This window comes from Scyliorhinus torazame, chromosome 1 (genome assembly GCF_047496885.1).
Source record: "Scyliorhinus torazame isolate Kashiwa2021f chromosome 1, sScyTor2.1, whole genome shotgun sequence".
NCBI lineage: Eukaryota > Metazoa > Chordata > Chondrichthyes > Carcharhiniformes > Scyliorhinidae > Scyliorhinus > Scyliorhinus torazame.
The window spans coordinates 304,205,111-304,232,919 of record NC_092707.1 but is presented as its reverse complement, the minus strand read 5'-3'; the positions used below and the strand labels follow the sequence as shown (position 1 = coordinate 304,232,919).

The 27,809-nt window shown below is 46.4% G+C and overlaps 2 protein-coding genes and 1 pseudogene across 6 annotated transcripts in view; 1 reads left to right on the top strand and 2 right to left on the bottom strand.

Annotated features, from left to right (window-relative positions):
* pus10 (pseudouridine synthase 10) overlaps nt 1-12,859 on the bottom strand; it is a 100,954-nt gene extending 88,095 nt beyond the window's left edge. For 3 of the 4 annotated variants that reach the window (XM_072507800.1, XM_072507801.1, XM_072507802.1), the window contains exons 1-2: nt 12,788-12,859; nt 8,742-8,878 (exon numbers count right to left, since the gene is read on the bottom strand). In XM_072507800.1, the coding sequence (XP_072363901.1) occupies nt 8,742-8,867 (126 nt within the window). In that variant the 5' untranslated portion in view covers nt 8,868-8,878; nt 12,788-12,859. Of the gene's footprint in view, nt 1-8,741; nt 8,879-12,767 lie in introns of all 4 variants that reach the window. The other variant, XM_072507803.1, reaches the window with a different exon arrangement.
* On the bottom strand, nt 11,616-11,866 carry LOC140430842 (U2 spliceosomal RNA; annotated as a pseudogene).
* Nucleotides 12,860-13,860: 1,001 nt separating the features above from the next.
* Nucleotides 13,861-27,809, top strand: part of pex13 (peroxisomal biogenesis factor 13) — a 45,295-nt gene continuing 31,346 nt past the window's right edge. For both annotated transcript variants that reach the window (XR_011947649.1, XM_072507799.1), the window contains exon 1: nt 13,861-14,013. Coding sequence is in view for 1 of the 2 variants with exons in the window: in XM_072507799.1 (XP_072363900.1) it covers nt 13,943-14,013 (71 nt within the window). In the remaining variant the exon portion in view is untranslated. The remainder of the gene's footprint in view (nt 14,014-27,809) is intronic.

The following is a 27,809-nucleotide window of genomic DNA, read 5'->3' as shown; positions in this document are numbered from 1 at the left end:
GTGAACTAGTGGATCCCCCACACCCCCCTGCCATGGGTAATGTCACCCCCCACACACATGAACACGACCCCTCACCTCTGTGAGGACACCCCACTATGGGGTCATGGGGGTCCCCCCTCTTCTGGCCCCCAAAATCCCCTTACAGCAACCACTCCCTTCGAGTACCCCACCCATCACGCCCCCAACCTCCCGGAGGCCCCTACATACCTGCCCTGCACTCCCCCACCATTCAAACTCCCCCGCACTCTCATTGCATGGGCCCCCTGATCCTGGATAGTGCCACCCTAGCATTTGGGCACCCTTGCACTGCCACCCCGACACCCAGACAGTGCTCATGGCTTGGCAGTGCATTCCGGGCACCTTGGCAGTGCCAGGGTGGCAGCGCCAAAGTGCCAGCCGGGCAGTGCCAAGGTGCCCATGTTCCAGGGGGAGGGGCAGGGGGCACCCTGCACTTACCCTGACCTCCCAGGGTTCTCTGATGGCCCGGGTGCCCCCCCCCCCCCCCCCCCCCCCCCCCCCAGGTGCCGTTCTGCCTGGACTGCATTTGTGTGGACCGGCACGGATTGGTGCCCGGCTGCAGCCTCCCTGGGGAGGCCGAAGAATCGAGGGAGGCCGGTGGATCCCGTGTAGGTAGGTCGCATATAGATTTACAACCTACCTCCGCAGCGTAATTCGCTCCTGCCCATTTGGGCGGGGTTCCGACGTCTTGCTGGACTCCGGAGAATCTCGCGAGGTGCAGAGCCTGTTAGGAGGCTCACTGGAAGCCTCTCCTGGCATTGTCTGGCCGCGTTGGGTTGTGAGTGTTACCAACATAGCCATGGTTGACAGTTGGAAGAAAAATAAATTCCTGTATTTTAAAAATAGTTTCTGCTCATAATCTGAAACCTGCAACGGAAAGCTTCGCTCAATCTCGCGGTTAGGAGTAACATCTTCAAAAAGGTATGTGGAAGTGGGGCTCCCCATGGAATGAATAAAGAAGCAGGCATATCCCCGAGTGAGGGTAGGAAAGACACTATTTGCAATGTGCATCATCTGATCTGGTACTGATTTGCTCAGACCAAGAGTTTCTGAGGCTCAGATCCTGAGCGGAGATAGCTGATTTAGGGGTGTAGTATTCTTTCACAACGGATTGCTGTTCATTGACACCTTCCAAGACAGCTTTCAAATTAATTAAATTTTTTAATGACATTGCTGGTATGAAACCATGAAAGACGTCTTCACCATTGATGTTGATGTCACTTACTGAAAACCACTGTTCTGCGACATTAGCCAGACATAGAAAACTACACACAATGGCTCCTCCGATAATTGCAAAAGCATCAGTCCTGGTGTGAAATAGTTACATATGTGCTCATTTAAGACTAGAAATAACAGGGTGAAAAGAAATCCCATGATCCAAAACCATAACTAGTGGATCAGGAGCTCTCAGTAAATTTAATCATATGGAAAGTAGCTGATAGAAATCCATCAGAACTACCTCCAGTCCATCAGTCAATGTGCAGGCCACACAGAGAGCCTGACACAGATTGTTACCCATGTGTGAGAGTATCATGTGATCATTTGATTACTGTACAAATCCTACTTCACTCACTGGAGATTAACTTGCTGTACTCATCTCTATTTGGCACATAACTGAGTGTCAGTGAACCTATTGAATTCGATCTCAACTGTTTCTGCTAATGATAGGAGCTGCAAACAGGTGGTTCAAATAGCAACAGGGTCTGTATAGGCTGAAGGGAAACTAATAAATGTAGCCCACCAAAGTCACAGAAAATAGGTGATAGAGTATTCTAGAATAGTCCATCGTTCTGCTGGGTGGGACTGCCATCGCCTAGTCCCATTCCTATATATCCAGTCAAAGCCAGTCTCCTGCAATAGGTCTCTTTCTTATCCAACACTGTTACCTCTGGATTTCTCCCAGGGGTCTATTCTTTGTCCCATCAGTTTCCCATCTACACGCTGCAACGAGGGCAACATAATCTGAGAACACGTTAGATTCCACACTTGTATCGACAACACCCAGCTCTACTTCACCCCCACTTCGCATGATCGCTCCACTGCCTCTAATTTATCTTGCTGTTTTAATTGTAATCAGTGAAAACAAAATACTGATCATTTATATATTTTATGCAATTTGATGCCATGTCTCCGGTCGGTAAAATGCAATTTCATTCTGCTTTCCATGAAGGGAGGGGAACGCACGAGCCATCATTTTCTCTGCTATTAAAGAAGGAAGAAGGGCACAATGGAAGTGATTGGTGGCACCCTACCCAAGAAATATCCTGTACAAAAACAAAATATCGGGACAACCACCCCCCACAATGCCCAAGGGATTCACAAAACCCAACAGTGGCTATGACAAACTTTTGTCTGTGTTAAGGATAGGATGACTCCTCTTCCTAATAGTGATCTATAAAATGACATCACTGGGAAAGCAAAGGGACATATCAGTTGTGATAGCTAGTCGGTCTGTTATTACTAATTTCTATGAACAAACGATTCACAGGAGTGAGAGAGCATGTTTACAATCGTTTAACCAGGCATATGCAGGGAGAGCTAGCTCAACAAGCAAGCTTGCTGAACCAACTCTTGTTTACAAAAGGTGGTACATATTTGTACCTTTTCTAACACATCCCGAGACGTTGTTTAAAGTGGTGTTACACAGAAACAAGCACTTTCACTCCACACCCTTGCAGGCACTTTTAGCTCATCTTGATATTGTCTATTGACCCGGTTTGCTACTGATGTAACCATTACCTTCTGTTCCCAAAAGTGTTATTGAAGTTAGCTGTCCTGGCGACAGCGCAGCTGCAGATTCTGCTGACTTGTGCTAAGGTTTACAAAGGTCCATAAGACCATAAGACACAGGAGCAGAATTAGGCCACTTGCTCATCGAGTCTACTCCACCATTCAATCATGGCTGATATTTTCTCATCCCCATTCTCCTGCCTTCTCCCCATAACCCCTGATCCCCTTATTAATCAAGAACCTATCTATCTCTGTCTTAAAGACACTCAAGTGATTTGGCCTCCACAGCCTTCTGCGGCAAAGAGTTCCACAGATTCACCCCCCTCTGTCAGTTCAAATTTTTCTAAGTCTGTAACCTCTTTTCTGTTATTTTATTCATACTCTAACCTAAATCTTAAATCATACTTATTTATTTCTCCTTTACAGTCAAAAAGGAGGTATGTGAGAATTATTAAACAGGTTTTCACTTGGCTTTGCGATAGAACTTTAACGCCCGAATCAGAAAATTGTGGACTCATGTTCAACTATTAACTTGAGCATATAATCAGGGCACTTTAATGCAGACCACACACACAGAAGTACTGATGAATTGTACACCGCTATAAACAATCTGGAAACGGAATACCCGGAGGCCTTGTTCATCACGGCCGGCCAACCAAGAGCGTCCTGCCAAAATTCCACCAACATCTCTCCTGTCCCACCAGAGGTCCTAAAATTCTTGACCACTGCTACACAACCATCAAGGGCGCCTACCGCTCCATCCTCGTCCGCATTTCGGAAAATCAGACCACAAGACGCTGCTCCTTCTTCCGGTATACAAGCAGAAGGATCTGGTTATGGTCATGAAATGCTGGTCCGAAGCAACGAAAGAGCTCCTACGTGACTGTTTGGAGTCAGTGGACTGGTCAATATTCAAGACCTCGGCGACCAACCTAGACGAGTATGCCACTACCGTCACATCACTGGAGGGTGTGTTCGCAAACATCTTTAACCTCTCCCTACTCCACTCTGATGTTCCCACCTGCGGGGAAGACTACTATCAAACGGTGCCAAGAAGAACCAGGCAATGCGCCTCAACGACCAATGACCAGTGGTCCTGACATCTGTTATTATGAAGTGCTTCAAGAGGTTAGTCATGAGATATATCAACACCAACCTTCCAGATTGTCTTGATCCACTGCAATTCGCCTATTGCCACAACTGGTCCACAGCAAACGCTATCTCCCTGGCCCTACACCCATCCCTGCATCTCAACAAGAAGGACACCTATGTCAGACTCCTGTTAATTGACTACAGCTCTACCTTCAACACCATAATCACAGTAAGCTCATATCCAAACTCCAAAACCGAGAACACGGCTTGGCTCCTCCCTCTGCAACTGGATCCTCGACTTCCTGGCCCACAGATCGCAATCAGTAAGGATAAACAACGACACCGCTTCCACAATAGTCCTCAACACAAGGGGCCTGCAAGGCTGCGTACTTAGCCCCCTACTATACTCCCTATACACACACACGACTGTGGCGCAAAATTCAGCTCTAACTCCTTCTACAAGTTTGCTGATGACACGACCGTAGTGGGTCGGATCTCAAACAACGATAAGTCAGAGTACAGGAGGGAGAGAGAGAACATTGTGGCATGGTGCAATGACAATAATCTCTCTCTCAATGTCAGCAAAACCAAGGAGCTGGCCATCAACTTCAGGAAACAAAGTGTCGTACACACCCCTGTCTGCATCAATGGTGCCGAGGTGGAGATGGCTGACAGCTTCAAATTCCTAGGTTTACACATCACCAGCAAGCTGTCCTGGTTCACCCACATCGACGCTACGACTAAGAAAGCTCAACAGCACTTATGCTTCCTCAGAAAATTAGGCATATCCACCCACAATGACTCTTATCAATGTCTATAGATGTACCATAGAAAGCATCCCATCTGGCTGCATCACGCCTTGGTATGGCAACTGCTCGGCCCAAGACCGTAAGAAACTACAGGGAACTACAGTGAACACAGCCCAGTCCATCATGTGAGCCCGCGTCCCATCCATAGACTGTCTACACCTCCCGCTGCCTTGGAAAAGCGGGCAGCATAATCAAAGACCCCTCCCACACAAGTTATTCTCTCTTCCAACGGGCAGAAGATACAAAAATTTGAGAACATGGATCAATAGATTCAAAAACAGCTTCTTCCCTGTTGTTACCAGACTCCTGAATGACCCTCTTAGGGTCTGAACTGATCTTATGAACTGAACTGATCTTCTTGCGTATCTTCTCTACAGTTGAAGCACTACATACCATATACTTTACCCACTATCTATGTTTATGTATTTTCAACATGTATCTTCATGTATTTATCATATGTTCTATATTCTCATGTGTGGAGCGATCTGCTTGGACTGTACACAGAATACTGTACTTCGCTACTCGTGACAATAAATCCATATCTGTGCACAGTTTTGGTTGCCCTGCCACCTACGGAGTATGAAAGCATTGGTGGAGATGCAGGGAAGAACAGCACCTAGGCTACTTATGACTCATCAAGCACAGTTCTGTTCCTAAAACACTGGATTCTGATGTTATTAGTGGATTACATTTTGCAATTATTGTCCCTGCAAACATTGCGAGCAAGGCCAGTGTTTATTGCTACTTCCTCGCTAACCTCAGAAAATTGCTTGTGAGCTTTGGTGAAGTTAGCATAATGATTTTGAAGGCAGGGAAGGAGGTACCAAGGTAAAGACTGGGATCATTTCGCTAGGAAGGAGATGCTGCTCCCCACATTGTTGGAAGAGGTACTGACGACAGGGGGAATGGAGAAGGGTGTGGTGTCAGCGATTTATCGGGGAGGGGGAGGATGGCTGGAGGGGATCAAGGCAAAGTGGGAGGCAGAGTTGGGGGAGGTTATGGAGGAGGGGTTGTGGTGTGAAGTGCTCCGGAGAGTGAATGCCTCAACTTTGTGCGCGAGGCTGGGGCTGATACAGTTGAAGGTGGTGTATAGGGCGCACCTCACGAGAACGAAGATGAGCAGACTCATTGAGGGGTGGCGGATGTTTGTGAACGCTGTCGGGGGGGGGAAGCCCCGCAAATCCCATTCATATGTTCTGGTCCTGTCCAAAACTGGAGGGATATTGGAGGGTGGTGTTCAGGGTAATCTCGAAGGTGGGGCACGCGGGGCTCAATCCAGGTCCTCTCGAAGCCACATCTGGGGTGTTGGATCAGCTGGGGTTGGAAGCAGGTGCGGAGGCAGATGTCTTAGCCTTCGCCTCGCTGATCACCCGAAGGCAGATCCTGTTGGGTGGAGATCAGCCTCTCCGCCCTATGCCTCGGCGTGGCAGGGGGACCTGCTGGTGTTCTGAACGCTCGAGAAAGTGAAGTTCAAGTTGAGGGAAAAGATGGAAGGGTTCTAAAATTCATGGGCTTTGTTTATTATGCATTTTCAAGAATTGGATGACATCGAACATTAGGGGGGGGAACATAGAACATACAGTGCAGGAGGCCATTCGGCCCATCGAGTCTGCACCGACCCACTTAAGCCCTCACTTCCACCCCATCCCCTTAACCCAATTACCCCACCTAACCTTTTTTGGTCACTAAGGGCAATTTATCATGGCCAATCCACCTAACCTGCACGTCTTTGGACTGTGGGAGGAAACTGGAGCACCCGGAGGAAACCCACGCAGACACGGGGAGAATGTGCAAACTCTGTGCAAACTCCGCACAGTCAGTGATCCAACGGGGGAGTTGGAATGTAAAGGTTATTGGTGATTATGTATGGGATGATGGTGGATTCTTGATTATTTTTCTTTCGTGTTTTGTATTTAAAATGTTGGGGCTGCTTGGGGGTGGGTGGGATAAAGGGATTGTTGGCCAGGGGATTGCCATTGTATTTTTTATTGTTGGTGGGTGTAAATTTGATGAAAATGTGAAAAAGGAGAAGTAAAGACTGGGATTTTCCAGCCCTTCCTGCTAGTGGGATATTCTGGTCCCACCGAAGGCAGCCCCTGCAGCAGGTTCCCTGGTGGCACAGCCAGTAAGCAACACAAATGACTATTGACTTTGGCAGGATCTTCCAGTTCTGCCAGCAGTCAATAGTGATCTGCCTCCACCTCCGGAAAACTCGCCACGGGGCAGAAATCCCAGCCAAATAGTTTTGGGGAGGGACTTTCACGCTGTTGAGACAAATGTAAAATGTTGCAGGTATTGGCAATCAGAAATAAAATTTTAGAAAGTACTGGAAAAACTCAGCTAATCAGGCAGCATCTTAGGAGCGAAACAGAGTTAACCTTTTAGGTTGAGTCACATTTCAACAGAACTGAAGAAAGATAGAAACATTAAAGGCAAGATAGATGAAAATGCTGCCACCAATGTTGGAACAGAGGGATGGACATTAATCCAGAGATAGAAATGCAGAGGATACAGGTATAAAGATAAGACTGGAGAGGTCCATGCTAGAAAGCGTTGGGACTGTAGAGCAGTGTTTTTCAAACTCTTTTCCCCCCGGGACCCTCTTTTCCTACTGACCCACCTTCGCAACCCGTGCCACGAGCGCTTATCTTTAATGCGAATGGGGAGCCTGCTTGATCCTCACAATCTCACTTGAATCAGGTTCAAAGGAGGAGAGGGCAATGCGCACATCAGGTGCAGACTCCAGCCAGTTCCTTTTGCCGTCTTCATCTTTGTGAAATCCAATCTCGCACACGTAGATCATCGTGAATAGCAACAAAATGCTCGTTTTACTAAGCACTGGATTCTCCTGGGAGATGCTACTCCAGAACACGGGCAACCTCATGTGCTTTTGCTGTGTGTTGCTATCACAAGTTGGGTATAGCAGCGTAGTCTTTTAATTTGGAGCCAACTGACTCTGGGATCTCAAACTCAGAATGGAATTTTTCACTCCCTACTTCTCTTTCAAAATCTAAAACTTCTCCTCTCACTTCCCGCATATAACACACATGAGCTTTGCATTCTTATTTGCATTGGCACAATTAACAAAATTATACCTCAAAAATCAACTTTCTACTGCTTTGTTCCCAAGCTATGTTCCTTCTTTGTAGGCTGTTAACCAGAGACCTTGGAGCTCTGTACAGAGCTAACACTAACAATGCTCTGTTCTGCGTGGATTCTCCTGAGCAGCTCTCTCCAGCAGATTCAGTTGCGAGATCCTGCCTATTCGGGTTTCTGCCCGTCTCTTACTTTCAAGAAAACAATCCATCTTCATAGTCCTCTTGCCAGCAGCTGGAAAATAGAAGCAGCTCTACTCTGTGATTAAGTGCCAAAAGCACGTAAATAGAGGGCGCATGACATCAAGTGTATGTGTAGGGCATGTGACCTGCTCTCTGCTGCTGCCTCTGGCCAGAAGACTGCGCACAGCCCAATTTCTTTTCATTTAAAAGGCGGCAGTGGCCGCCATTCTCAATGTAAAAGCTGGTAGCGGCCATTGGACGCCTCGCCTGCGATTGGGACCACCGCAGGAACGGCACGACCAATCGCTCCGCAACCCACTCGCAGGTCACGACCTGCCCTTGAAAAATCCAGCTGTAGAGAGATTTGATAATAAGGATTATAAATTAGTATTTTCTATATGTCCAAACATTATGTTTTACAAGAGGAGGTTGTGGTGATATGCCTGTAAGCAATATTGTAGATGGCTGGTGTTGCGACCTCCAACCAGCAGGTGGCGGTAAAGACCCACCATGTGGTCTCCAGACAAGGCACTCAGATACAAGTGTGGGCACATCTGGTGATCGGGAGGTGGTTATAAGACGTACAAGTGGACAGTCGTGCCTAGGGGCAGTTCCAGGGGAGTAGAGAGAAACTCCATGATAATTTGCTCTGTACCAGATCGCTATCTTACCACATGTGATTTAATAAAGATCTGGTTTGGACAACTCACAAGTTGTTTGGTAGATTCGTTGCACGACATCGAACATCAAACACAACAGAGGTTTTATCACCGATGTTGTTGAAATACAAATAAAAGTAAAACATTTCAAAAACCTTGCGTGAAAGCCTGTATGTCGTCTGGATCCCAACACAACAGAATCGTAGCACACATCGAGGACAGCACCCTGCACTGAGCAGCACCTGGACCACTCTTCTGTCCTTCTCCTTCAATGGAAACATGGCTTCTTATCCTATCCAACAAAAGAGGCAGAAGCAATAGTTTTATTAAAGCTTACAGGTTTTTCACTGAAATACATTTTCAATATTCTTCTAAAACATTTAATTCAAAACATTAAAAATAAACAGGAAAGTTTTAACAATTTTGTTCGACTTCCACCTTTTGTTTTTAAAAGTTACATTGTTTTGTACTACAACACTGGGGAATGGGATGGTCATATACTTCCCTTTCCTACACAACCGTTCTACCAAATTATGGCAATTTGTCAAATTATTCAGTTCTTGCTACGAGTTCACATGCCTACAAGAAACTGTAACAAAATTGCCCAAAGTTATATTACATTACTCTCTCCGAATATTGCTGAAAAGGGAGACACGTTGCTGAAGCTTTTCATCTTGCACTCATCGGGACAAACACAAGAATGCCAAATATAAAACAATCACAACTATACTGCAGAACAGAGTGTTGATCGATTTGCAAATCAACGCTGATTGCTTTTGGTATTGCCTCAGCCAATGGGAAACTATAGGCTCCCCAAGCCCCCAGGTAATTCAAGAAGGTGCATGGTTGAACATATTTCTTTTGTTTGCAAAGTATGGGTCCTGGCATACGAATGTATGCATCCCTAGCAAGTGTAGAATAATTTGACTATTTTAAATCAAATAAAGGCATTTAGCACTTCGCATTTATTCTTGCTCAAAAGGATGTTCATTTCATTCCAATTCTCTCAACCTTTGCATCCTCTAATTTTTCCCCCGTTTACTTTTAAAAGTTATGATGGATTCTGCTTCCACCCTCGTTTGCGGTGTGGTATTAGATATCCAAATAAACCATTGCACGAAGTCCAAGGGGAATGAAGATTCTTTTTATCTTGAGAATCCGGCATGAATTTGAACAGAGGGAGCATTCTACTGCACCCAACCTATACCCTTGCCTTAGAACCAATTTAAGGTTCCTCACCCGCTGTAGACAAGTAGCTAATATCTATACATTCATGTTTAGAATGTTACTATATAGATATGTTAAAGACCCATGGCCTGGCCTTTATTCTCACAATCTTCCCCCCCCCCCCCCCCCCCCCTCGGTGGGTTCGAAAGTGGTGGGGAGCGGAGCATAAAATCACATAGATGGGATTCCCTCTAGGACTTTTGTCTGCTCCGACACAGACTCAATTTCACAGTAGGGTGGGTCAGGGCCACAGACGGGAAGCCTGCCCAGGCCCTGTGGTCACTTAAAGGGATTTTTCTGCCCAGCCTCAATTTTAGGCTGGCAGGTGCCAGGTGGATCAGGGACTCAATCTGAAGGCCCCTCAGATTTGGAGAGTCCTCCCTTCAGGGACCTGGGAGCTCCAGTACCCCCCCCCCCCCCCAGCCTACCACCCAAGGGTATGCCCAGCACCTGATGCAATCAACATTCAATTGATCGTAAAATGGCATCAGGCCTGTCGGAGCCGGCAGGGATGTGTTCCCCACCAACATTCATGGGATATGGGAGTCACTGGAATGGCCAGATTTGTTGCCCATCCCAAATTGCCCTTAAGAAGATGATCGTGAGCTGCTTTCTTGAACTGCCACAATCCGGAAGGTGCAAATGCACCCACACTGCTGCTCAGAAGGGAGTTCCAGGATTTTGACCCAACAACAGTGAAGGAAGTCTCGTTCCAAGTCAGTATGGTGTGTAGCTTGGAAAGAACTTTCAGGTCATGGCATTTCCATGAGTGTTGTCCATGTCCATCTAGATGACAAGAGGTCGCAGGTTTGGAAGGCGTATTGTGTATCGTACACACTGCTGCTAGGCAAGTGGTGAATAGTCCTTCATACTCCTGACTTGTGCCGTGTAGACAATGAATATACTTTGGGGAGTCAGGAAGTAAGTTGCCTCATAATTACCATCCTCTTGACCAGCTCTTGTTAGCACAGTATTTGTAGATGGCTGGTCCAGTACTTTCTGTTCAATGGTAACCACACTCAAGGATGTTGGTAGATCCAGCAATGGTTATCTTCTCTCTTGTTGGAGGTAGTCATTGCCTGGCACTTGCATAGCATGAATCCTACTTGCACTTATCAGTCCAAGTGTGAATTTCGTCCAGATCTTGGACACAGGCTGCTTGGGCATCACGGTAGCATGGTGGTTAGCACAATTGCTTCACAGCTCCAGGGTCCCAGGTTTGATTCCCGGCTTGGGTCACTGTCTGTGAGGAGTCTGCACGTTCTCCCACTGTGTGCGTGGGTTTCCTCCGGGTGCTCCGGTTTCCTCCCACCGTCCAAAGATGTGCAGGTTAGGTGAATTGGCCATGCTAAATTGCCCTCAGTGTCTAAAATTGCCCTTAGTGTTGGGTGGGGTTACTGGGTTATGGGGATAGGGTGGAGGTGTGGGCTCGGGTAGGGTGCTCTTTCAAAGAGCCGGTGCAGACTCGATGGGCCAAATGGCCTCCTTCTGCACTGTAAATTCTATGATTTTATGATTCTTTGATTCATATCTAAGGGTTTGTGAGGCACTGAACATTGCACAATCATTGACGGACATTCCCACTTCTGACCTTATGATGAAAGTAAGGTTCTTGACATTCTCCCTGTGTTTGCATGGATTTCGCCCCCACAGTCCAAAGATGTGCAGGGTAGGTGGATTGGCCATGCTAAATAGCCCCTTAATTGGAAAAAATGAATTTGGTACTCTAAATATTTTTTTAAAAGTAAGGTTCTTGATGAGGCAACTGAAGATGATTGAGCCTAGGACACTACCTTTTTAAAGAAAAATCCTTTATCTGAGTTACAAAGCCAGAGCTCAGAGTGTGGACAGGGGCAAACTCCTAATCCAGCTCCCTGCCTGCTCCAAGAAACAATTCAAATTAAATCCAATTCATGGTCCCCACAAGAGAGACATATCAGATCCAGGTATTGCATCTGACCTCACACTCATCTTAGCCAAAAGGCCGAGAAGTGATGAGGGCTGGTAAGAACAGATACTACACTTGATCTTAGCCAAAGTGCCGAGAAGTGATGCCTGGGACACTACCTTGAGAAACTCCTCAGCAATGTCCTGAAACTAAGATGGTTGGCCTCCAACAACCACAACCACTTTCCTTTATACTAGGTATGACACCAGTGGTGCATTTTATCCCCGATTCATATTGACTTCACTCTGGACAGGGCTCCTTGATGTCACACATCACACTTTATAGCAAGGGCAGTCACTCTCACCTCACCTTACCACTGAACATAGTAAGTTGGTGTCTCAGGATCCTATTGCTACTTCATCATCATAACTGCTGTTTTTGAAGTGTCTCAATTACAAATAGAATTTCAGCTAATCAACATATTGCAATATTCTCCAAGCACGTATTTAATAATATTAGGTGCATGAAGATGACTCAAGTTCCTTACTTTTGCCAGGCCGGACAAACAAACAAAATATATGCCAATACAAATCAAGCATTACTTAAAACAATATATCCTATTTTCTACAGTAGACGAAGACGTTGAACTGCACTTTGCCTTATCATGTAACCTATTCTAAATGTCTATTTTGACTGCAAAGATTTTTAAAATATTAAACAATCGGATTACACCTACAACAGGACTATGTCTTTTTGCACATGACTGAAGTCAGATTTTTCTACACACTGACATAATCACATAAATTTTGTGCTTTGACAATGGGCCATCTGGACTCGAAACATTAGCTCTTTTCTCTCCTTACAGATGCTGCCAAACCTGCTGAGATTTTCCAGCATTTTCTCTTCTGGTTGCACATAATTTTTAAATGATTCGACTAGCACTGCAAGTGTACTTGCAATAGGAACACACTTAGTGAAACCGTAAAATATTTATACATGAAAGTTAACCAAATCGTATTCAGTCGAATTTACTTCGCCTTCAAAATAAGTAAAATTTTAAAAATACCGACACATCACTGAACCCACATTTCCTCACCGACTGCCCGGTTCCGGAAGTGATTGCTGAAAAATGTGAAGCGACTCGGATGTGACTTTCTGCCAGTCAATGTCCCTGAGTTCAGAACGATCCCATTGGCTAGTGTTCCCGCGCATTCCTCTATCTTATTGGATGATGTGTCTATTGAGATGTGCCTCTGTATCCTATTGGATGATGTGTCTATTCGGATGTGACTCTTTATCCTATTGGATGATGTGTCTATTCGGACGTATCTCTGTATCCTATTGGATGATGTGTCTATTTGGATGTATCTCTGTATCCTATTGGATGATGTGTCTATTCGGATGTATCTCTGTATCCTATTGGATGATGTGTCTATTCGGATGTATCTCTGTATCCTATTGGATGATGTGTCCATTCGGATGTATCTCTGTATCCTATTGGATGATGTGTCTATTCGGATGTATCTCTGTATCCTATTGGATGATGTGTCCATTCGGATGTATCTCTGTATCCTATTGGATGATGTGTCTATTCGGATGTATCTCTGTATCCTATTGGATGATGTGTCCATTCGGATGTATCTCTGTATCCTATTGGATGATGTGGCTATTCGGATGTGACTCTTTATCCTATTGGATGATGTGGCTATTCGGATGTATCTCTGTATCCTATTGGATGATGTGTCTATTCGGATGTATCTCTGTATCCTATTGGATGATGTGTCCATTCGGATGTATCTCTGTATCCTATTGGATGATGTGGCTATTCGGATGTGACTCTTTATCCTATTGGATGATGTGGCTATTTGGATGTATCTCTGTATCCTATTGGATGATGTGTCTATTCGGATGTATCTCTGTATCCTATTGGATGATGTGTCCATTCGGATGTATCTCTGTATCCTATTGGATGATGTGTCCATTCGGATGTGCCTCTGTATCCTATTGGATGATGTGTCTATTCGGATGTATCTCTGTATCCTATTGGATGATGTGTCCATTCGGATGTATCTCTGTATCCTATTGGATGATGTGTCCATTCGGATGTATCTCTGTATCCTATTGGATGATGTGTCCATTCGGATGTATATCTGTATCCTATTGGTTTGTTCAGAGTGTGAGTGAGGCTGAAGTGCGGAGAGGTCATTATTAATGTGAGTGAATGTTTTCATAAAGAAGATTATGGGGTCACAGCCGCCTCCTAAACCTTGGGAAAGACGGATCCCGGGAAATATGAGTGCTCCCTCTTTCCAGTAAGTGTTATTGGTGATGTTGAAGTGCATGCTGATGACGAGGCTGCCTTTTCCCGGCCGCGGCTTCATGTCCGTGGCTCCGAGTGCCGCCTCACTGGCCTTTCTGCTGAAAAGAAAGAGACAAGTTTGATTAGGGAGGGGAGGGGGGGGAATCATCGTCAACTTTAGAACCGAATTAGATTTCAACATAGCATTTACACCTTACCCCAATGGAGTTGGGCGCTAGTGTATCGGTGGCTTCACTGCGAGGAGCATGAGCGAGTTGTGCAAATAAGAGTTCCGGGGGGGCCCTCTTAAGAATTATTCAAAATGCTGACAAGTTCTGAGATTTCATTCCAAGTAGTTTGTTTTCCAAAGTGCATACTCCACTAAGCGTCCCTCTGGAGTGAAAATAGAAATTGAGTGGTGCGGAAGGAAAATTCCTGGTCAGGCCCAGTGAGCTGAGCAGACAGTGCCACAGCTTGTTCCACAGACAGCCCATAGCCTGATGTGGCTACATTCCCTCTCACACACACACACACACACACACAGATAATACACTTGCTTATCCTAAGATTTTTTAGAAAATGCTCTGACAAATGAGGCTGAAATGTTTTGGGAGCAATCGGCTCCCGCGCGGGCTTTTCGCTGAACTAAGGTCAGTGGGGCTGAGTGTTGAGAAGTACATTTGGAAATTGCAGCACAACGATATACAATCAAACACCGCGACACTGCAGCGAATGCTTTAAGGTTTAACGACGCTCACTATTGAATCGTAATAATTACGTCCTTTCACGGAGGAGGGTGCCCCAAGGTCCCTTCAAATAATAGTGACACTGAGCAAGCCACAAAATGCCATCGGGGAAAATGACCAAAAGCTTGAGTAAGAGCAAGGTTTTAAGGACTGTCTTAAAGGGAGACAGAGAGGTGTAGGGAAGATGTTCAAGAGACCACGATTGACTGAGCACAGATATCTTGGAGATTTGTATTTATCTGAATCTAAATCTCATTTTTGCCCCACAACCCTCCCAGATTTCTGCCAGTTCTGACCTTGAGGTTTCCTGGTTTTAATCGTTATATCATTGGCGGCTGTGACTTTCAACAACCAAGATCCCAAACTATGGAACTGCCTTCCTATATGTATCCACCTCTCTTTCCTCTGAGATGCTCCTTAAAACCTACCTCTTTGGCCTAACTTTGGTCGTCTGGCTTAATATTTTCTTATGTTCTCAGTGTCAAACCTTACTGTAAAGTGCCTTTTCTGTTTTTATAATTTGCAAAGCCTTGTATAAATGTGTTATTGTTGCAAGACTGGAGATTACATGGATAGGGAGGGATGATGCCATGGATTGATTTGAAAACAAGGAAAATAGTTAAAATCAAGGCAATTCTTAACCAGGAACCCATGTTGGTCAGTTAACATCGAGGTGGTGTTGGATGAATGAAGTTTGGTGTGAATTTGAGGGAGGGCGGTGGAGTTTTGGTTGGCTTTATGGAGGGGAGAAAATGGGGGAGCAGCCAGCTGAGCGTTGGAATATTCAAGCCTAGGCTTAACAATGGCAACAATGAGGGTTTCAACAGCAGAGAGGCTAAGGCACAGGAGGAGACAGGCAATGATGGGGAGATGGAAATAGGTGGCCTAAGTGATGGCACCGTTGTGTGACATAGCTCATATTGGGGTCAGATATGACACCAGGACTGTGAGCAGTCCAGTTCAGCCTCAGTCAGTTGCTGTGGAGAGGGGTGCAGTTGGTGACAGTAGTGGCATGCGCCACATACCATGATGTCAGACTTCCCAATATTTAGTTGGATTATATTTTTGCCCCTCTTCCATTATTGGATGGTGGACAAGTTGTGTGACAATTTAGAAATAGTGGAGATGTTGAGAGACGTGTTGGTGAGGTAGAATCGGAAGTCATCAGTGTACGTATGAAAACTAATGCTGTGACTACAATGTGGCAAAAAATTATTAATTTTGATAAGGAAAATTTAAAAGTGTCCTTGTACACGAATCACAAAGTTAACATGCAAGGACAGCAAGCAATTCGTTGGTGAATAGTATGTTAGCTTTTGTTACAAAGGGATTGGAAAATGATTTGACTTGATTTTTGTCACGTGTACCGAGGGACAGTGAAAAGTATTGTTCTGCATACAGGCCAGACAGATTGTTCCATAAATGAAAAAACATAGGACATACAGAAATACACAATGGTGAAGCATACGGAGTGCTGTACTACTCGATCAGTTCAGTCCATAAGCGGGTCATTCAGGAGTCTGGTAACAGCGGTGAAGAAGCTGTTTTTGAATCTGTTAGTGCATGTTCTCAGACTTTGGAAGAGAATAACCCGGGTGGGCAGGGTCTTTGATTATGCTGCCCATTTCCCCAAGGCAGCGGGAGGTGTAGACCGGAGTCAATGGATGGGAGGTGGTTTCACTTGATGGACTGGGCTGTGTTCACGACTCTCTGCAGTTTCTTACGGTCTTGGGCCGGGCAGTTTCCATACCAGGCTCTGATTTAGCCAGATAGGATGCTTTCTATGGTGCATCTCTAAAAATTGGTAAGAGTCAATGTGGACATGCCGAATTACCTTCGTTTACCGAGAAAGTGTAGGCGTTGTTGTGCTTTCTTGGTTGTAACGTCGATGTGGGTGGATCAGGACCGATTGTTGGTGGTGTGATTTGGGGGACGCATGAGGACCCTGCCCTTTGAGTGGACTTACCTACAAGACCAAAATGTGGTATTGTTGTTCTCTTTACACTGTTTTTAAAAAGTCAGCACTGTAGAATCCGCTGAAGCAGCCAGGTAGAAACCAAAGGTTCTATTTATTCACAATATTATGCTCGCCACTCCCCAAAGGGCCTCCTCTCCAACCTGCTCCCAGGCCGGAGTTTTTATATTAGAGAGCTGAGCTCTCAGTTAAGGGGGAAAGTCCGCCCCCTCATCCGGGAGAACCTCTGCCCCCTCATCCGGGGGAATTCCTATTCAGAAGAGGTCACCTGGAATCTGATTGTCCTGATCGTCTATCCTCCCTGAGGGTTATAACAAGTGCCTTTTAGCGTTTACCATTGCTGTTATTATTTACTTAATACTGATTATATGGAGTTATAGATTTTTGAAGCGTTTGCTGTGGTTTTTTTCTTATTCACTGTACTGTTTATATGTAATTATAGAGCCTTATAGTATTCACCATTATTGTTGTTCACTTTGTTCTGTTGATACATTAGCTACAATGTTTTGCAACCTTTTGCTGCCTCGTGTGCGAGGTTCAAATTTTAGAAGTCTTAAATACATTTGGAGTGTTTTTAGATAAACGGGGGGTGAGGGAAGGATAGTAACAACTTATGGGTTGAACATTACAGGCTAGTAGTAATGGGGCGGAGGGGGGCACTTAGAGGTATTGGTTTTAAGGAAGTTATTTTTTTAAACCTCAGGTGGGAGTCACCCAGCTAGCAGATACGCTGGTTAATGGAAGTGAAGTGGAGGAGAAAGTTGTGATTGGATATGGGGGGGGGGTTAATTTTTGTGGTTCTTCTTTTGTTAGTTTGGGTGCGGGTGATAAACAGGGCGTGGTGGGTATTTCTCTGGGAGAGATGGGGGTGGGGGGGTGGTGGTGGAGAGATGGGCTGCTGGCATTGAAGGACTTTTTATGGAATCATTGTGCGGAGGGAGATTGAGGCAAACACCTTGAGGGGACCTGGAAGACAGGTGAGATTGGGGCGAGGAAAACCCATTGGGTTCTGGATATGGCTGATCGGGGTAGGGTGAGAGTGTGGACTGATCCCGTGAAATGTGAGAGGATTGAACGGCCGATCAAGAGGTCTTGAGTATTCGCCTACTTAAAGTTTGACGGCAGATATGGTGCTTAAGATCAAAGACCAAACAAGGGATGTAAGAGATGGGTGTTTCATTCAGGCAAACTGTAAAGGCTCTGGGACAGATGGATTCCCATGGAATTCTATAAAAAGTTTGCCACAATTTTGGGGCCATTCCTGGTTGAAATGTTCAATAACTCGATGAATAAAGGGGAGCTTCCACCCACATTAGCGTCAAATATCAGGAAATTGGTAAATGTGGTTATGACGCCCCCGTCAAGCCGGAAAATGGAGGCAATTATATCTATGGACGCTGAAAAGACTTTTGGGTTGAGTGGGAGTACCTTTTCAAAATATTTGGACGGTTTGGTCTTGAGCCAGGGTTTGTTAACTAGATTACGATGTTCTATAGAGCCCCCACAGCTAGTGTGCATACAAACACCATCAGTTTGCGTTATTTTAGCATTCAGCAAGGAACAAGGCAGGGATGTCCATTGTCCCCGATGCTCTGCGCACTGGCAATTGAGCCACTGGCAATGGCGCTTAGGGCATCGACTGAGTAGAGAGGAATTGAGAGGGAAGGGGTGGAGCACCGAGTCTCCCTGTATGCAGACGGCCTGCTGTATATGTCACAGACCTGGATTCCAGTATAGATCAGATTTTGGAGATACCAGTGAAATTTGGCTCGTTCTTGGGATATAATCTTAATGTGGGAAAGAACAAGATATTCCCGGTCAGTGCATCGATACAGGGGAGGGATTTGAAGATGCTACTTTTTTGGCTGGTTAGAACGAGCTTTCAGTATCCAGGAATCCGGGTAGCTCATAACCTGGCAAGGCTACTTAAATTAAATCTGACCAGTTTGCTAGATAGGACGAGGGAAGACTTCAAGGGTTGGAATATTCTCCCGCTGTCTCTGGCGGCACGGATCCAGACTGTGAAGATGACGGTCCTCCCGAAGTTTCTGTTTGTCTTCCAGAACCTCCCGATCTTCTTGCTTAAATCTTTTTCATGAAGATGAACAGGATGATCTCGAACTACTTGGAGGGTGTTTTTGGAGCGGGACAGAGGGTCGGGCAGTTTGGATTTACTGAATTTGCAAAATTATTATTGGACAGCGAACGTGGAGGAAGTTCGGAAGTGGGCTGTAGAGGAGGGCTGTAGAGGAGGGTTCAATGTGGAGACAAATGGAGGAGGCTTCATGTAGGGGGAGAAGTCTGAGAACACTGCTCTTGACGCCCCTTCCATTCTCACCAGTGAGGCATACCACAAGTCCGGTGGTGGTCACCTCTTTGAGGATCTGGAACCAGCTCAGACAGCATGTTAAGCTAGAGGGCATATTGTTGTGGACTCCGATCTGTAATAATCATTTACTCTGGCAGGGCTGGACTCAACCTACAAAGGGTGGAGCGTGAGGGGATGGAGTGATTCAGAGACCTTTTTGTAGAAGGGACATTGCAAAATCAGAAAAGCTTGTGGATAAATTTCCCCGCCGGAGGCGAATGGTACCTGCAGATCAAAGATTTTAAAAAATAATAATAATCTTTATTAGTGTCACAAGTAGGCTTACATTAACACTGCAAAGAAGTTACTGTGAAAATCCCCTAGTCGCCACACTCGGGCACCTGTTCAGGTACACTGAGGGAGTTCAGAATGTCCAGTTCACCTAACAGCGCGTCTTTCAGGACTTGTGGGAGGAAACCGGAGCACCCGGAGAAAACCCATGCAGACGCGGGGAGAACATGCAGACTCCGCACAGACAGTGACCCAAGTCGGGAATTGAACCCAGGTCCCTGGTGCTGTGAAGCAACAGGCTGACCACTGAAGAGTTGGCCGCAGTTTCGACCCCTCCCCCGTCACTGATTGAAAAGATTGTGTCAGAGGATGAGAATGGAAAGAGCAAGATTTCTGACATTTATGGACAGCTGATGGAAATGGGAGGAAGAACTTGGGGAAACCTTTGAAGGCGGGATTTGAAGTGAGGCACTGTGTGCGAGGTTATGTTTAATATAATTTAAGGTGGTGCATAGAGGGCACATGACAAAGTCACATATGAGTCAGTTTTTTCCAGAGGTGGAGAATAAATGTAGGTGATGATCCAGTGGGCTGGCAGACCACACCCATATGTTTTGGTCCTGTCCGAAACTGGTTGTGTTTTGGGAATTCTTTGCGAAGATAATGTCAGAGATTATAGGGCTGAGAGTAGGCGATTTTCAGTGTTCCAGAGGATCCGAGACTACAGACGGGGAGAGAGGCAGACATGTTAACCTTTGCCTCCTTGATAGCCCAGAGGAGAATCTTGTTTGGCTGGCGAGCCCCAGAGACGTCTAAGGCAGTGGGCCGGGTGAGAGATATGGCAGAATTCCTCCGTTTGGAAAAGATAAAGTCTGCCATGAGGGGATCAGAGGAGGGTTTCCATTTGTGGTGGAAGCCAGTTATCTCATTCTTTAAGGATTAATAAGCTTCAGCAGAGGTGTGGGTGGGGTGTTAGGGTGAGGGATCTTTTGTGCCTTATTTTTATTTTTTTAAATCTGTTTTTCTTAATCTATTCTTTAAAGAATAGTTACAAAGTGGGGAAGGTAGAGTAAAGGCAGAGAGTCTTTGTTTAGAAATACTTGTATAAAGATTTTTAGATTGTGTTTTGTATATAATCTGAAAATGCATTGAATAATTAAAAACAAAAATCTAGGACCATGGCAACTTTACCTTTACCTTACTCACTGTGTGTACTTTTGGTCTCCTTGCCTAAGGAAGAATAGACTTGGCCTGGAGCGAGTGCAACTAAAGTTTCAGGTATCATAGACTATTTCCTGAGATGACGGAGTTATCATATGAGGAGAGCGAACGATTCCCTTGCGTCTAGAGGAATTAAATATATAAAATTTCAAAGGAGCTTGACTGGGTACTTGCTGAGAAAATATTTCCCCTGGTGGGGGAATCTAGAATAAAGGCTCACGGTCTCAGAATCAGGGTGCAACCATTTAGCAATGGGATGAGGAGAAATTTCTTCATTCAAAGGGTTGTGAATCTTTGGAATTCTCTATCCCAGAAAACTCTGAATAATCAGCACCGAGTATATTCAAGGCATTCAATAGATTTTTGAGTGCTAAGCGAATTGGAAGATAAGGGGCTATTGTGGGAAGGTGGATTTGAGGTGGTAGATCAGCCAATAGCTTGTTGAATTACATGACAGGCTCAAAAGGCAAGTGGTCTACTTTGGATCCAATTTCCTACATTCTGAGTTTGTGGATGATGTCGCCAAGGATCAGAGAGGGCCAAGGATAAATCCTTGGAGAACAGCAAAGGTAATGGCCCTGGAGCAGAAAAAGAAGTTATTGCAGGTGAATCTGGTTAAGATAGGATAGACATGAATGGAATTTACCCAGCATGCAGTGGCATGGCATTTGACCGTAATAATAGTCACAGAATCTAAAGGTTATGTTTACAGGAGAAGGTGGAAAGAGAGAAATGTAAGCCCTCAGCATTGTGGTATGGTGACCATTCAAGTTGAGGGAATAAATAGGAAAGGAGGATTAGTAGAGACAGTATAGTTGGGGGAATAGATACTGTTCACTGCAGTCAAAAACATGAGTTCCAAAGGCTGTGATGCCTGTCTGGTGCCAGGGGGTAAGCACATATCCTCAGGGCTGGAAAAAAAAGAGTGGAATGAGAAAGATCCAATTATTATGATCCATGTCAGTACCAATGACATGGGTAGGAAAAGGAAAGGGGTTCTACTGAGGTAGTCTGAGCAGCTACGGGCTAAATTTTAAAAAACAACCACAAACATTATAAGCTATGGGTTACTACCTGAGCCATAAGCAAATTAGTGTAAGGTAAATAAGATCAGAGAGTTGAATGTGTGACTGAAAGATTGATGTGAGAGAAATGGGTTTCAATTGATGAAGTACTGGCACCATACTTTGGAAAGAGGTAGCTGTTCTGTTGCGACCAATGTCCTCATAAATACAATAACTGTAGGCAAGGCTGGATGGACATCCGAATGGGTAGAACGAGAAATGAGTGGGCTAGATCAAAGGTATAAGTTCAGGAATCAAAAGGGTTGCTAAGTAAAGTTAGCCAAGTACGAAAGTCAGCCAAGTACGGATGTTGGAAACAAAGACCCACCAGCCGTGACCGGGCAACAATTGAAGGGGAAATTATGGATAAAAGCAGAGGAGGAAGGTGAAAAATCGAATGGATGGGTAACATTGACACATGGACTGAGGGTGGCCTGAAGAAAACCAGAGAAAAAAACAAAATGATGCTGTTGTCTGTAAAACCTCAGACACTTAGACCAATCCATTATTCAAACGTTTTACCCAGGTGCCCTTATTTGCAAGATGAACAGAGGACAAAACAAGTTTATAATTCCACCAAATTTATTATCGATCACAGTAAAACTTAAATTATCCCAACTACAATAATCTTAAGATTCTTTTTTTTAAAAAAAACATTATATAAAGGTATTTGGAATTTTATACTAATAACAGTAATTACAACAGTAAACAATGCAAATCCAAATATAAACATATTGCATAAATCATCTCCATCCCTAACAAGTCCCTCCTACCCTAAACAGAAAATAGCCTAACTTTCCCCCCCATCCTGTTTTGAATTTCTCCTCTAAATCCTTCAAACAGGGGAAGCTCCCATCTATGAATAAATCCCCCATCCTCTCGATCCCTGCTCTCTGCCAGCTCCAAAACCCCCCCATCCAGCCTTCCCGGTACAAACCAATGATTGTTACAAATTGGAGCCCAGGCCGATGCTCCCTCCACTCTCATGTGCTTCCTCCACTGCCCCCAGACACTCAGGGCCGCCACTACCACCGGGCTTATGGAGTACCGGGCCGGAAAGAACGGCAGAGGTGCCGTTACCAATGCCCCCAGACTTGTGTCCTTACACGATGCCGCCTGCACTCGCTCTCCCCCACCCCCACTTCCTAATCATGGCTATATTTGCCCAGTAATAGTTGCTAAAGTTCAGCAGTGCCAGCCCACCCTCCCCTCAACTACGCTCCAGCAACACTTTCTTCACTCGCGGGGTTTTACCCGCCCACACAAAACCCGAAATCACCTTGTTTACCCGTTTAAAAAAGGCCCTTTGGATGAAAATGGGGTGGCACTGGAAAACAAACAGAAATCTGGGGAGGACCGTCATTTTCACGGTCTGTACCCTCCCCGCCAGTGACAGTGGGAGCATGTCCCACCTTCTAAAGTCCTCCTTCATTTGCTCTACTCGCCGGGTCAGATTTAGCTTATGTAATGTCTCCCATTCCCGTGCCACCTGGATTCCCAAATAGCGGAAACTCCCACCAATCTGAACGGCAGCTCTCCCAGTCTCCTCTCCTGCCCCCTCATCTGGATCGCAAACATCTCACTTTTCCACATATTCAATTTATAGCCCGAAAACCGGCCAAATTCCCCTAAGATCCGCATAATCGCCCCATCCCCCCTAAATATACAGGTCAGAAATATACAGGAGAAGGTCGTTAGCGTACAGCGAGACTCTCCCTGTGTTGTTCGCCCCCCCCCTTCCAGTCCCTAGATGCCCTTAGCGCCATCGCCAGTGGCTCTATGGCCAGGGCAAACAACAGCGGGGAGAGGGGACACCCTTGCCTTGTCCCTCAGTGCAGTTTAAAATAGCCCGACACCAGCCAATTCGTTTGTACACTGGCTACTGGTGCCTGATACAGCAACCGACCCCAATCAATGAAGCCCGACCAAACCCGAACCTTCCTAACACCTCCCATAAATAATTCCACTCCACCCGGTCAAAGGCCTTTTCCGCGTCCATCGCAACAACTACCTCCATCTCCCTCCCCTCTGAGGGTATCGTGATAACATTTAAAAGCCTTCTAACATTGGCCGTGAGTCGCCTGCCCTTAACAAACCCCGCCTGGTCTTCCCCTATCACCTCCGGAACACAGTCCTCTATCCTTGAGACCAAGATTTTAGCCAACATTTTAGCATCACCATTCAATAGGGAGATTGGCCTATATGACCCACATAACTCTGGGTCCTTCTCCCGCTTCAGGATCAGTGAGATCGAAGCCTGTGACATTGTTGGGGGAAGGACACCCTGCTCCCTTGCCTCATTAAATGCTCTTCCCAGCAGCGGGCCCAGCATCTCAGAGAACTTGCAGAATTCCACTGGGTAGCCGTCCAGTCCCGGGGCCTTGTCCGGCTGTATGGCCTCCAACCCCTCTGCTATTTCTTCAATTCCAATCGGGGCTCCCAACCCCTCCACCAATCCTGCCTCCACCTTCGGAACTCACCCAGGAACTGTCTGGAAATAAATGACAAGGGGAAGTCCCAACAGTTTGGGAAGTGCTGAAGGCAGTGGTTAGGAGGGAGCTAATCTCAATACGGGCCCATAGGGAAAAGGTGGAAGGAGCAGAGATAGCCAGCTGGGGTTCCGACACGTATAGCCGGCTATAAAACTCCTTAAACAGCCTTGCTGGGTCCAAGACCGTGTTCCCTCCTCTGTCCTTCACTCTTCCTATCTCCCTGGCCGCATCCCTTTTCCTCAGCTGGTTTGCAAGCATCTTGCTGGCCTTTTCTCCATACTCCTATATCGCCCCCCTCACCTTCCTCAGCTGCTCCACCGCCTTCCCTGTAGACAACAGACCAAACTCCCATCAGTAGCTTCTGCCGCTCCTTCAATAACCCTGCCTCCGGGGCCTCCGAATATCTCCCGTCCACGTGGAGTATTTCCCCAACCAGCCTAGCTATCTCTGCTCCTTCCACCTTTTCCCTATGGGCCCGTATTGAGATTAGCTCCCTCCTAACCACTGCCTTCAGCACTTCCCAAACTGTTGGGACTTCCCCGTGTCATTTATTTCCAGACAGTTCTGGATGGACTCCCTCACTCGCCCACACCCCCCCCCTCATCTGCTAACAGCCCCACATCCAATCTCCATTGCGGGCGCTGACCGCCCTCCTTGCTCACCCGTAAATCCACCCAATGTAGGGCATGGTCCGACACAGCAAACAAAAGAACAAAGAAAAGTACAGCACAGGAACAGGCCCTTCGGCCCTCCAAGCCTGCGCCGACCATGCTGCCCGACTAAACTAAAATCGTCTACACTTCTGACGTCTGTATCCCTCTATTCCCATCCTAATTCAAGTATTTATCAAGATGCCCCTTAAAAGTCACTATCGTCCCTGCTTCCACCACCTCCTCCGCGGAGCAGCAAGTTCCAGGCACCTCTGTGTAAAAAAAACTTGCCTCGTACATCTCCTCTAAACCTTGCCCTTCGCATCTTAAACCTATGCCCCCTAGTAATTGACCCCTCTACCCTGGGGAAAAGTCTCTGACTATCCACTCTGCCCATGCCCCTCATAATTTTGTAGACCTTTATCAGGTCGCCCCTCAACCTCCTTCATTCCAATGAGAACAAACCAAGTTTATTCAATCTCTCCTCATAGCTAATGCCGTCCATACCAGGCAACATCCTGGTAAATCTCTTCTGCACCCTCTCTAAAGCCTCCACATTCTTCTGGTAGTGTGGTGACCAGAATTGAACACAATACTCCAAGTGTGGCCTAACTAAGGTTCTATACAGCTGCAATATGACTTGCCAATTTTTATACTCAATGCACCGGCCAATGAAGGCAAGCATGCCGTATGCCTTCTTGACTACCTTCTCCACCTGTGTTGCCACTTTTAGTGTCCTGTACACCTAGATCTCTCTGACTGTCAATACTCTTGAGGGTTCTACCGTTCACTGTATATTCCCTACCTGTATTAGACCTTCCAAAATGCATTACCTCACATTTGTCCGGATTAAACTCTCATCTGCCATCTCGCCGCCCAAGTCTCCAGGCGATCTAAATCCTGTTGTATCCTCCGACAGTTCTCATCACTATCCGCAATTCCACCAACCTTTGTGTCGTCCGCAAATTTACTAATCAGACCAGTTACATTTTCCTCCAAATCATTTATCTATACTACGAACAGCAAAGGTCCCAGCACTGATCCCTGCGGAACACCACTAGTTACAGCCCTCCAATCAGAAAAGCACCCTTCCATTGCTACTCTCTGCCTTCTATGACCTAGCCAGTTCTGTATCCATCTTGCCAGCTCACCTCTGATCCAGTGTGACTTCACCTTTTGTACCAGTCTGCCATGAGGGACCTTGTCAAAGGCCATACTGAAGTCTATATAGACAACATCCACTGCCCTACCTGCACCAATCATCTTGGTGACCTCCTTGAAAAACTCTAATCGCCGAATACTCGGTATCCGCCACTCCTACCAGTAAAGCCCTGCTCAAAATTATAAAAATCGATCCGGGAGTACACTTTGTGCACATGGGAGAAGAAAGAAAACTCCATCACGCTCCATCATAAAGGGCAGCACAGTAGCATAGTGGTTAGCACAATTGCTTCACAGCTCCAGGGTTCCAGGTTCGATTCCTGGCTTGGGTCACTGTCTGTGCGGAGTCTGCACGTTCTCCCGGTGTGCGCGTGGGTTTCCTCCAGGTGCTCCGTTTCCTCCCACAGTCAAAAGATGTGCAGGTTAGGTGGATTGGCCATGCTAAATTGCCCTTAGTGTCCAAAATTGCCCTTAGTGATGGGTGGGGTTACTGGGTTATGGGGATGGGGTGTGGGTGCTCTTTCCAAGAGCCGGTGTGGACTCGATGGGCCGAATGGCCTCCTGCACTGTAAATTCTATGATCACTCTTGGCTATCCGAACCTCCGTGGGTCTACCCCCCCCCCCCCCCCCATCTGCTCCATGAAGCCCTTTAGATCCTTCGCCACGGCTGGCACCCTCACTGTCCTTGACCGGTCCAACCTTGGCTTGGATCAATGACCGTATTAATGTTCCCCCCATGACCGGCTTATGCAAATCTTCCCCAACGTAAATTCCACATCGTATATATTCACAAGCACCACCGGCATCCCCCCCAGCCTCCGCTCACCATGATGTACCTCCCCCCCTGCGTCCGCCATTATTTTCCATGTCTCAAATGCCACCCTTTTGTTGATCAGGATCGCGACCCCCCCTAGTCTTAGAGTTCAACCACGAATGAAACACTTAGCCGACAAATCCCTTCCTCAATCTGGTCTGATTTATTACCCTCCGTGTGCTCAGTGGGTCTCCTGTAGCATTGCCACGTCCGCTTTCAATCCCCTCCAATGCGCGAACACATGAGCCCTCATAACCGGCCCATTCAGCCTTCTTATGTTCCATGTGATCAGCCTAGTCGGGGGGGGCTTCCCGCCCCTGCCCCCCCTCCCCTGCCGATCAGCCATCACCCTTCTGAGGCCAGCCTCCAGCTTGCGTCCCTCGCCTCCGTAGGCCTGCCCTCGGGCATCCACTGTCCTCGACCTCCCATTTGTCTCCCAACAACAGTCCTTCCCCTGTCAGCAGAGCAGTTCTCTCTCTCTCTCTCTCTCTCTCTCTTTCCCCCCCCCCCCCCCCCCCCCCCATTAGCAGCACCACAATCCCAACCCCCCTTAACAAACTTATCACCTACTCGCCCCCCCCCCCACTGCGCTTCCGTGAGCTAGCCCGCCCAGCTAGCCTGGTAGCCCCCGTCCATGGTGCCAGACACCCAACACCTATTGTCATCCCTCTTCCCCCGCTTGAACATACATATTTAAAACATCACAGTCCCAATAAACACAAGGAAGAAAAAATCCCCCCACCCTCCCCCACTGGAACAAAGTTAACTTACAGATCTGAGCAACGGCCAACATTGTTACAGAAGGCACTGCATGTACAGTTCAAAACGAAAATAACTTTTACAGAATTGATACAGCAGTACCCTTCCCCCAAGGTTCAGTGTCCTCAAACACCTGCCAGCCTTTTATCTTTGACAAAATCCATCTCCTCGTCCGGCGATTCGAAGTAATGTTCTTGACCCTCATAGGTGACCCACAAGCGCGCTGTATATAACATTCCAAACTTCACCCCCTTCTTGAAGAGGGCCAATTTTACCCTATTGAATCCAGCTCGTCTTTTGGCCAGTTCCACACCCAGGTCCTGGTAG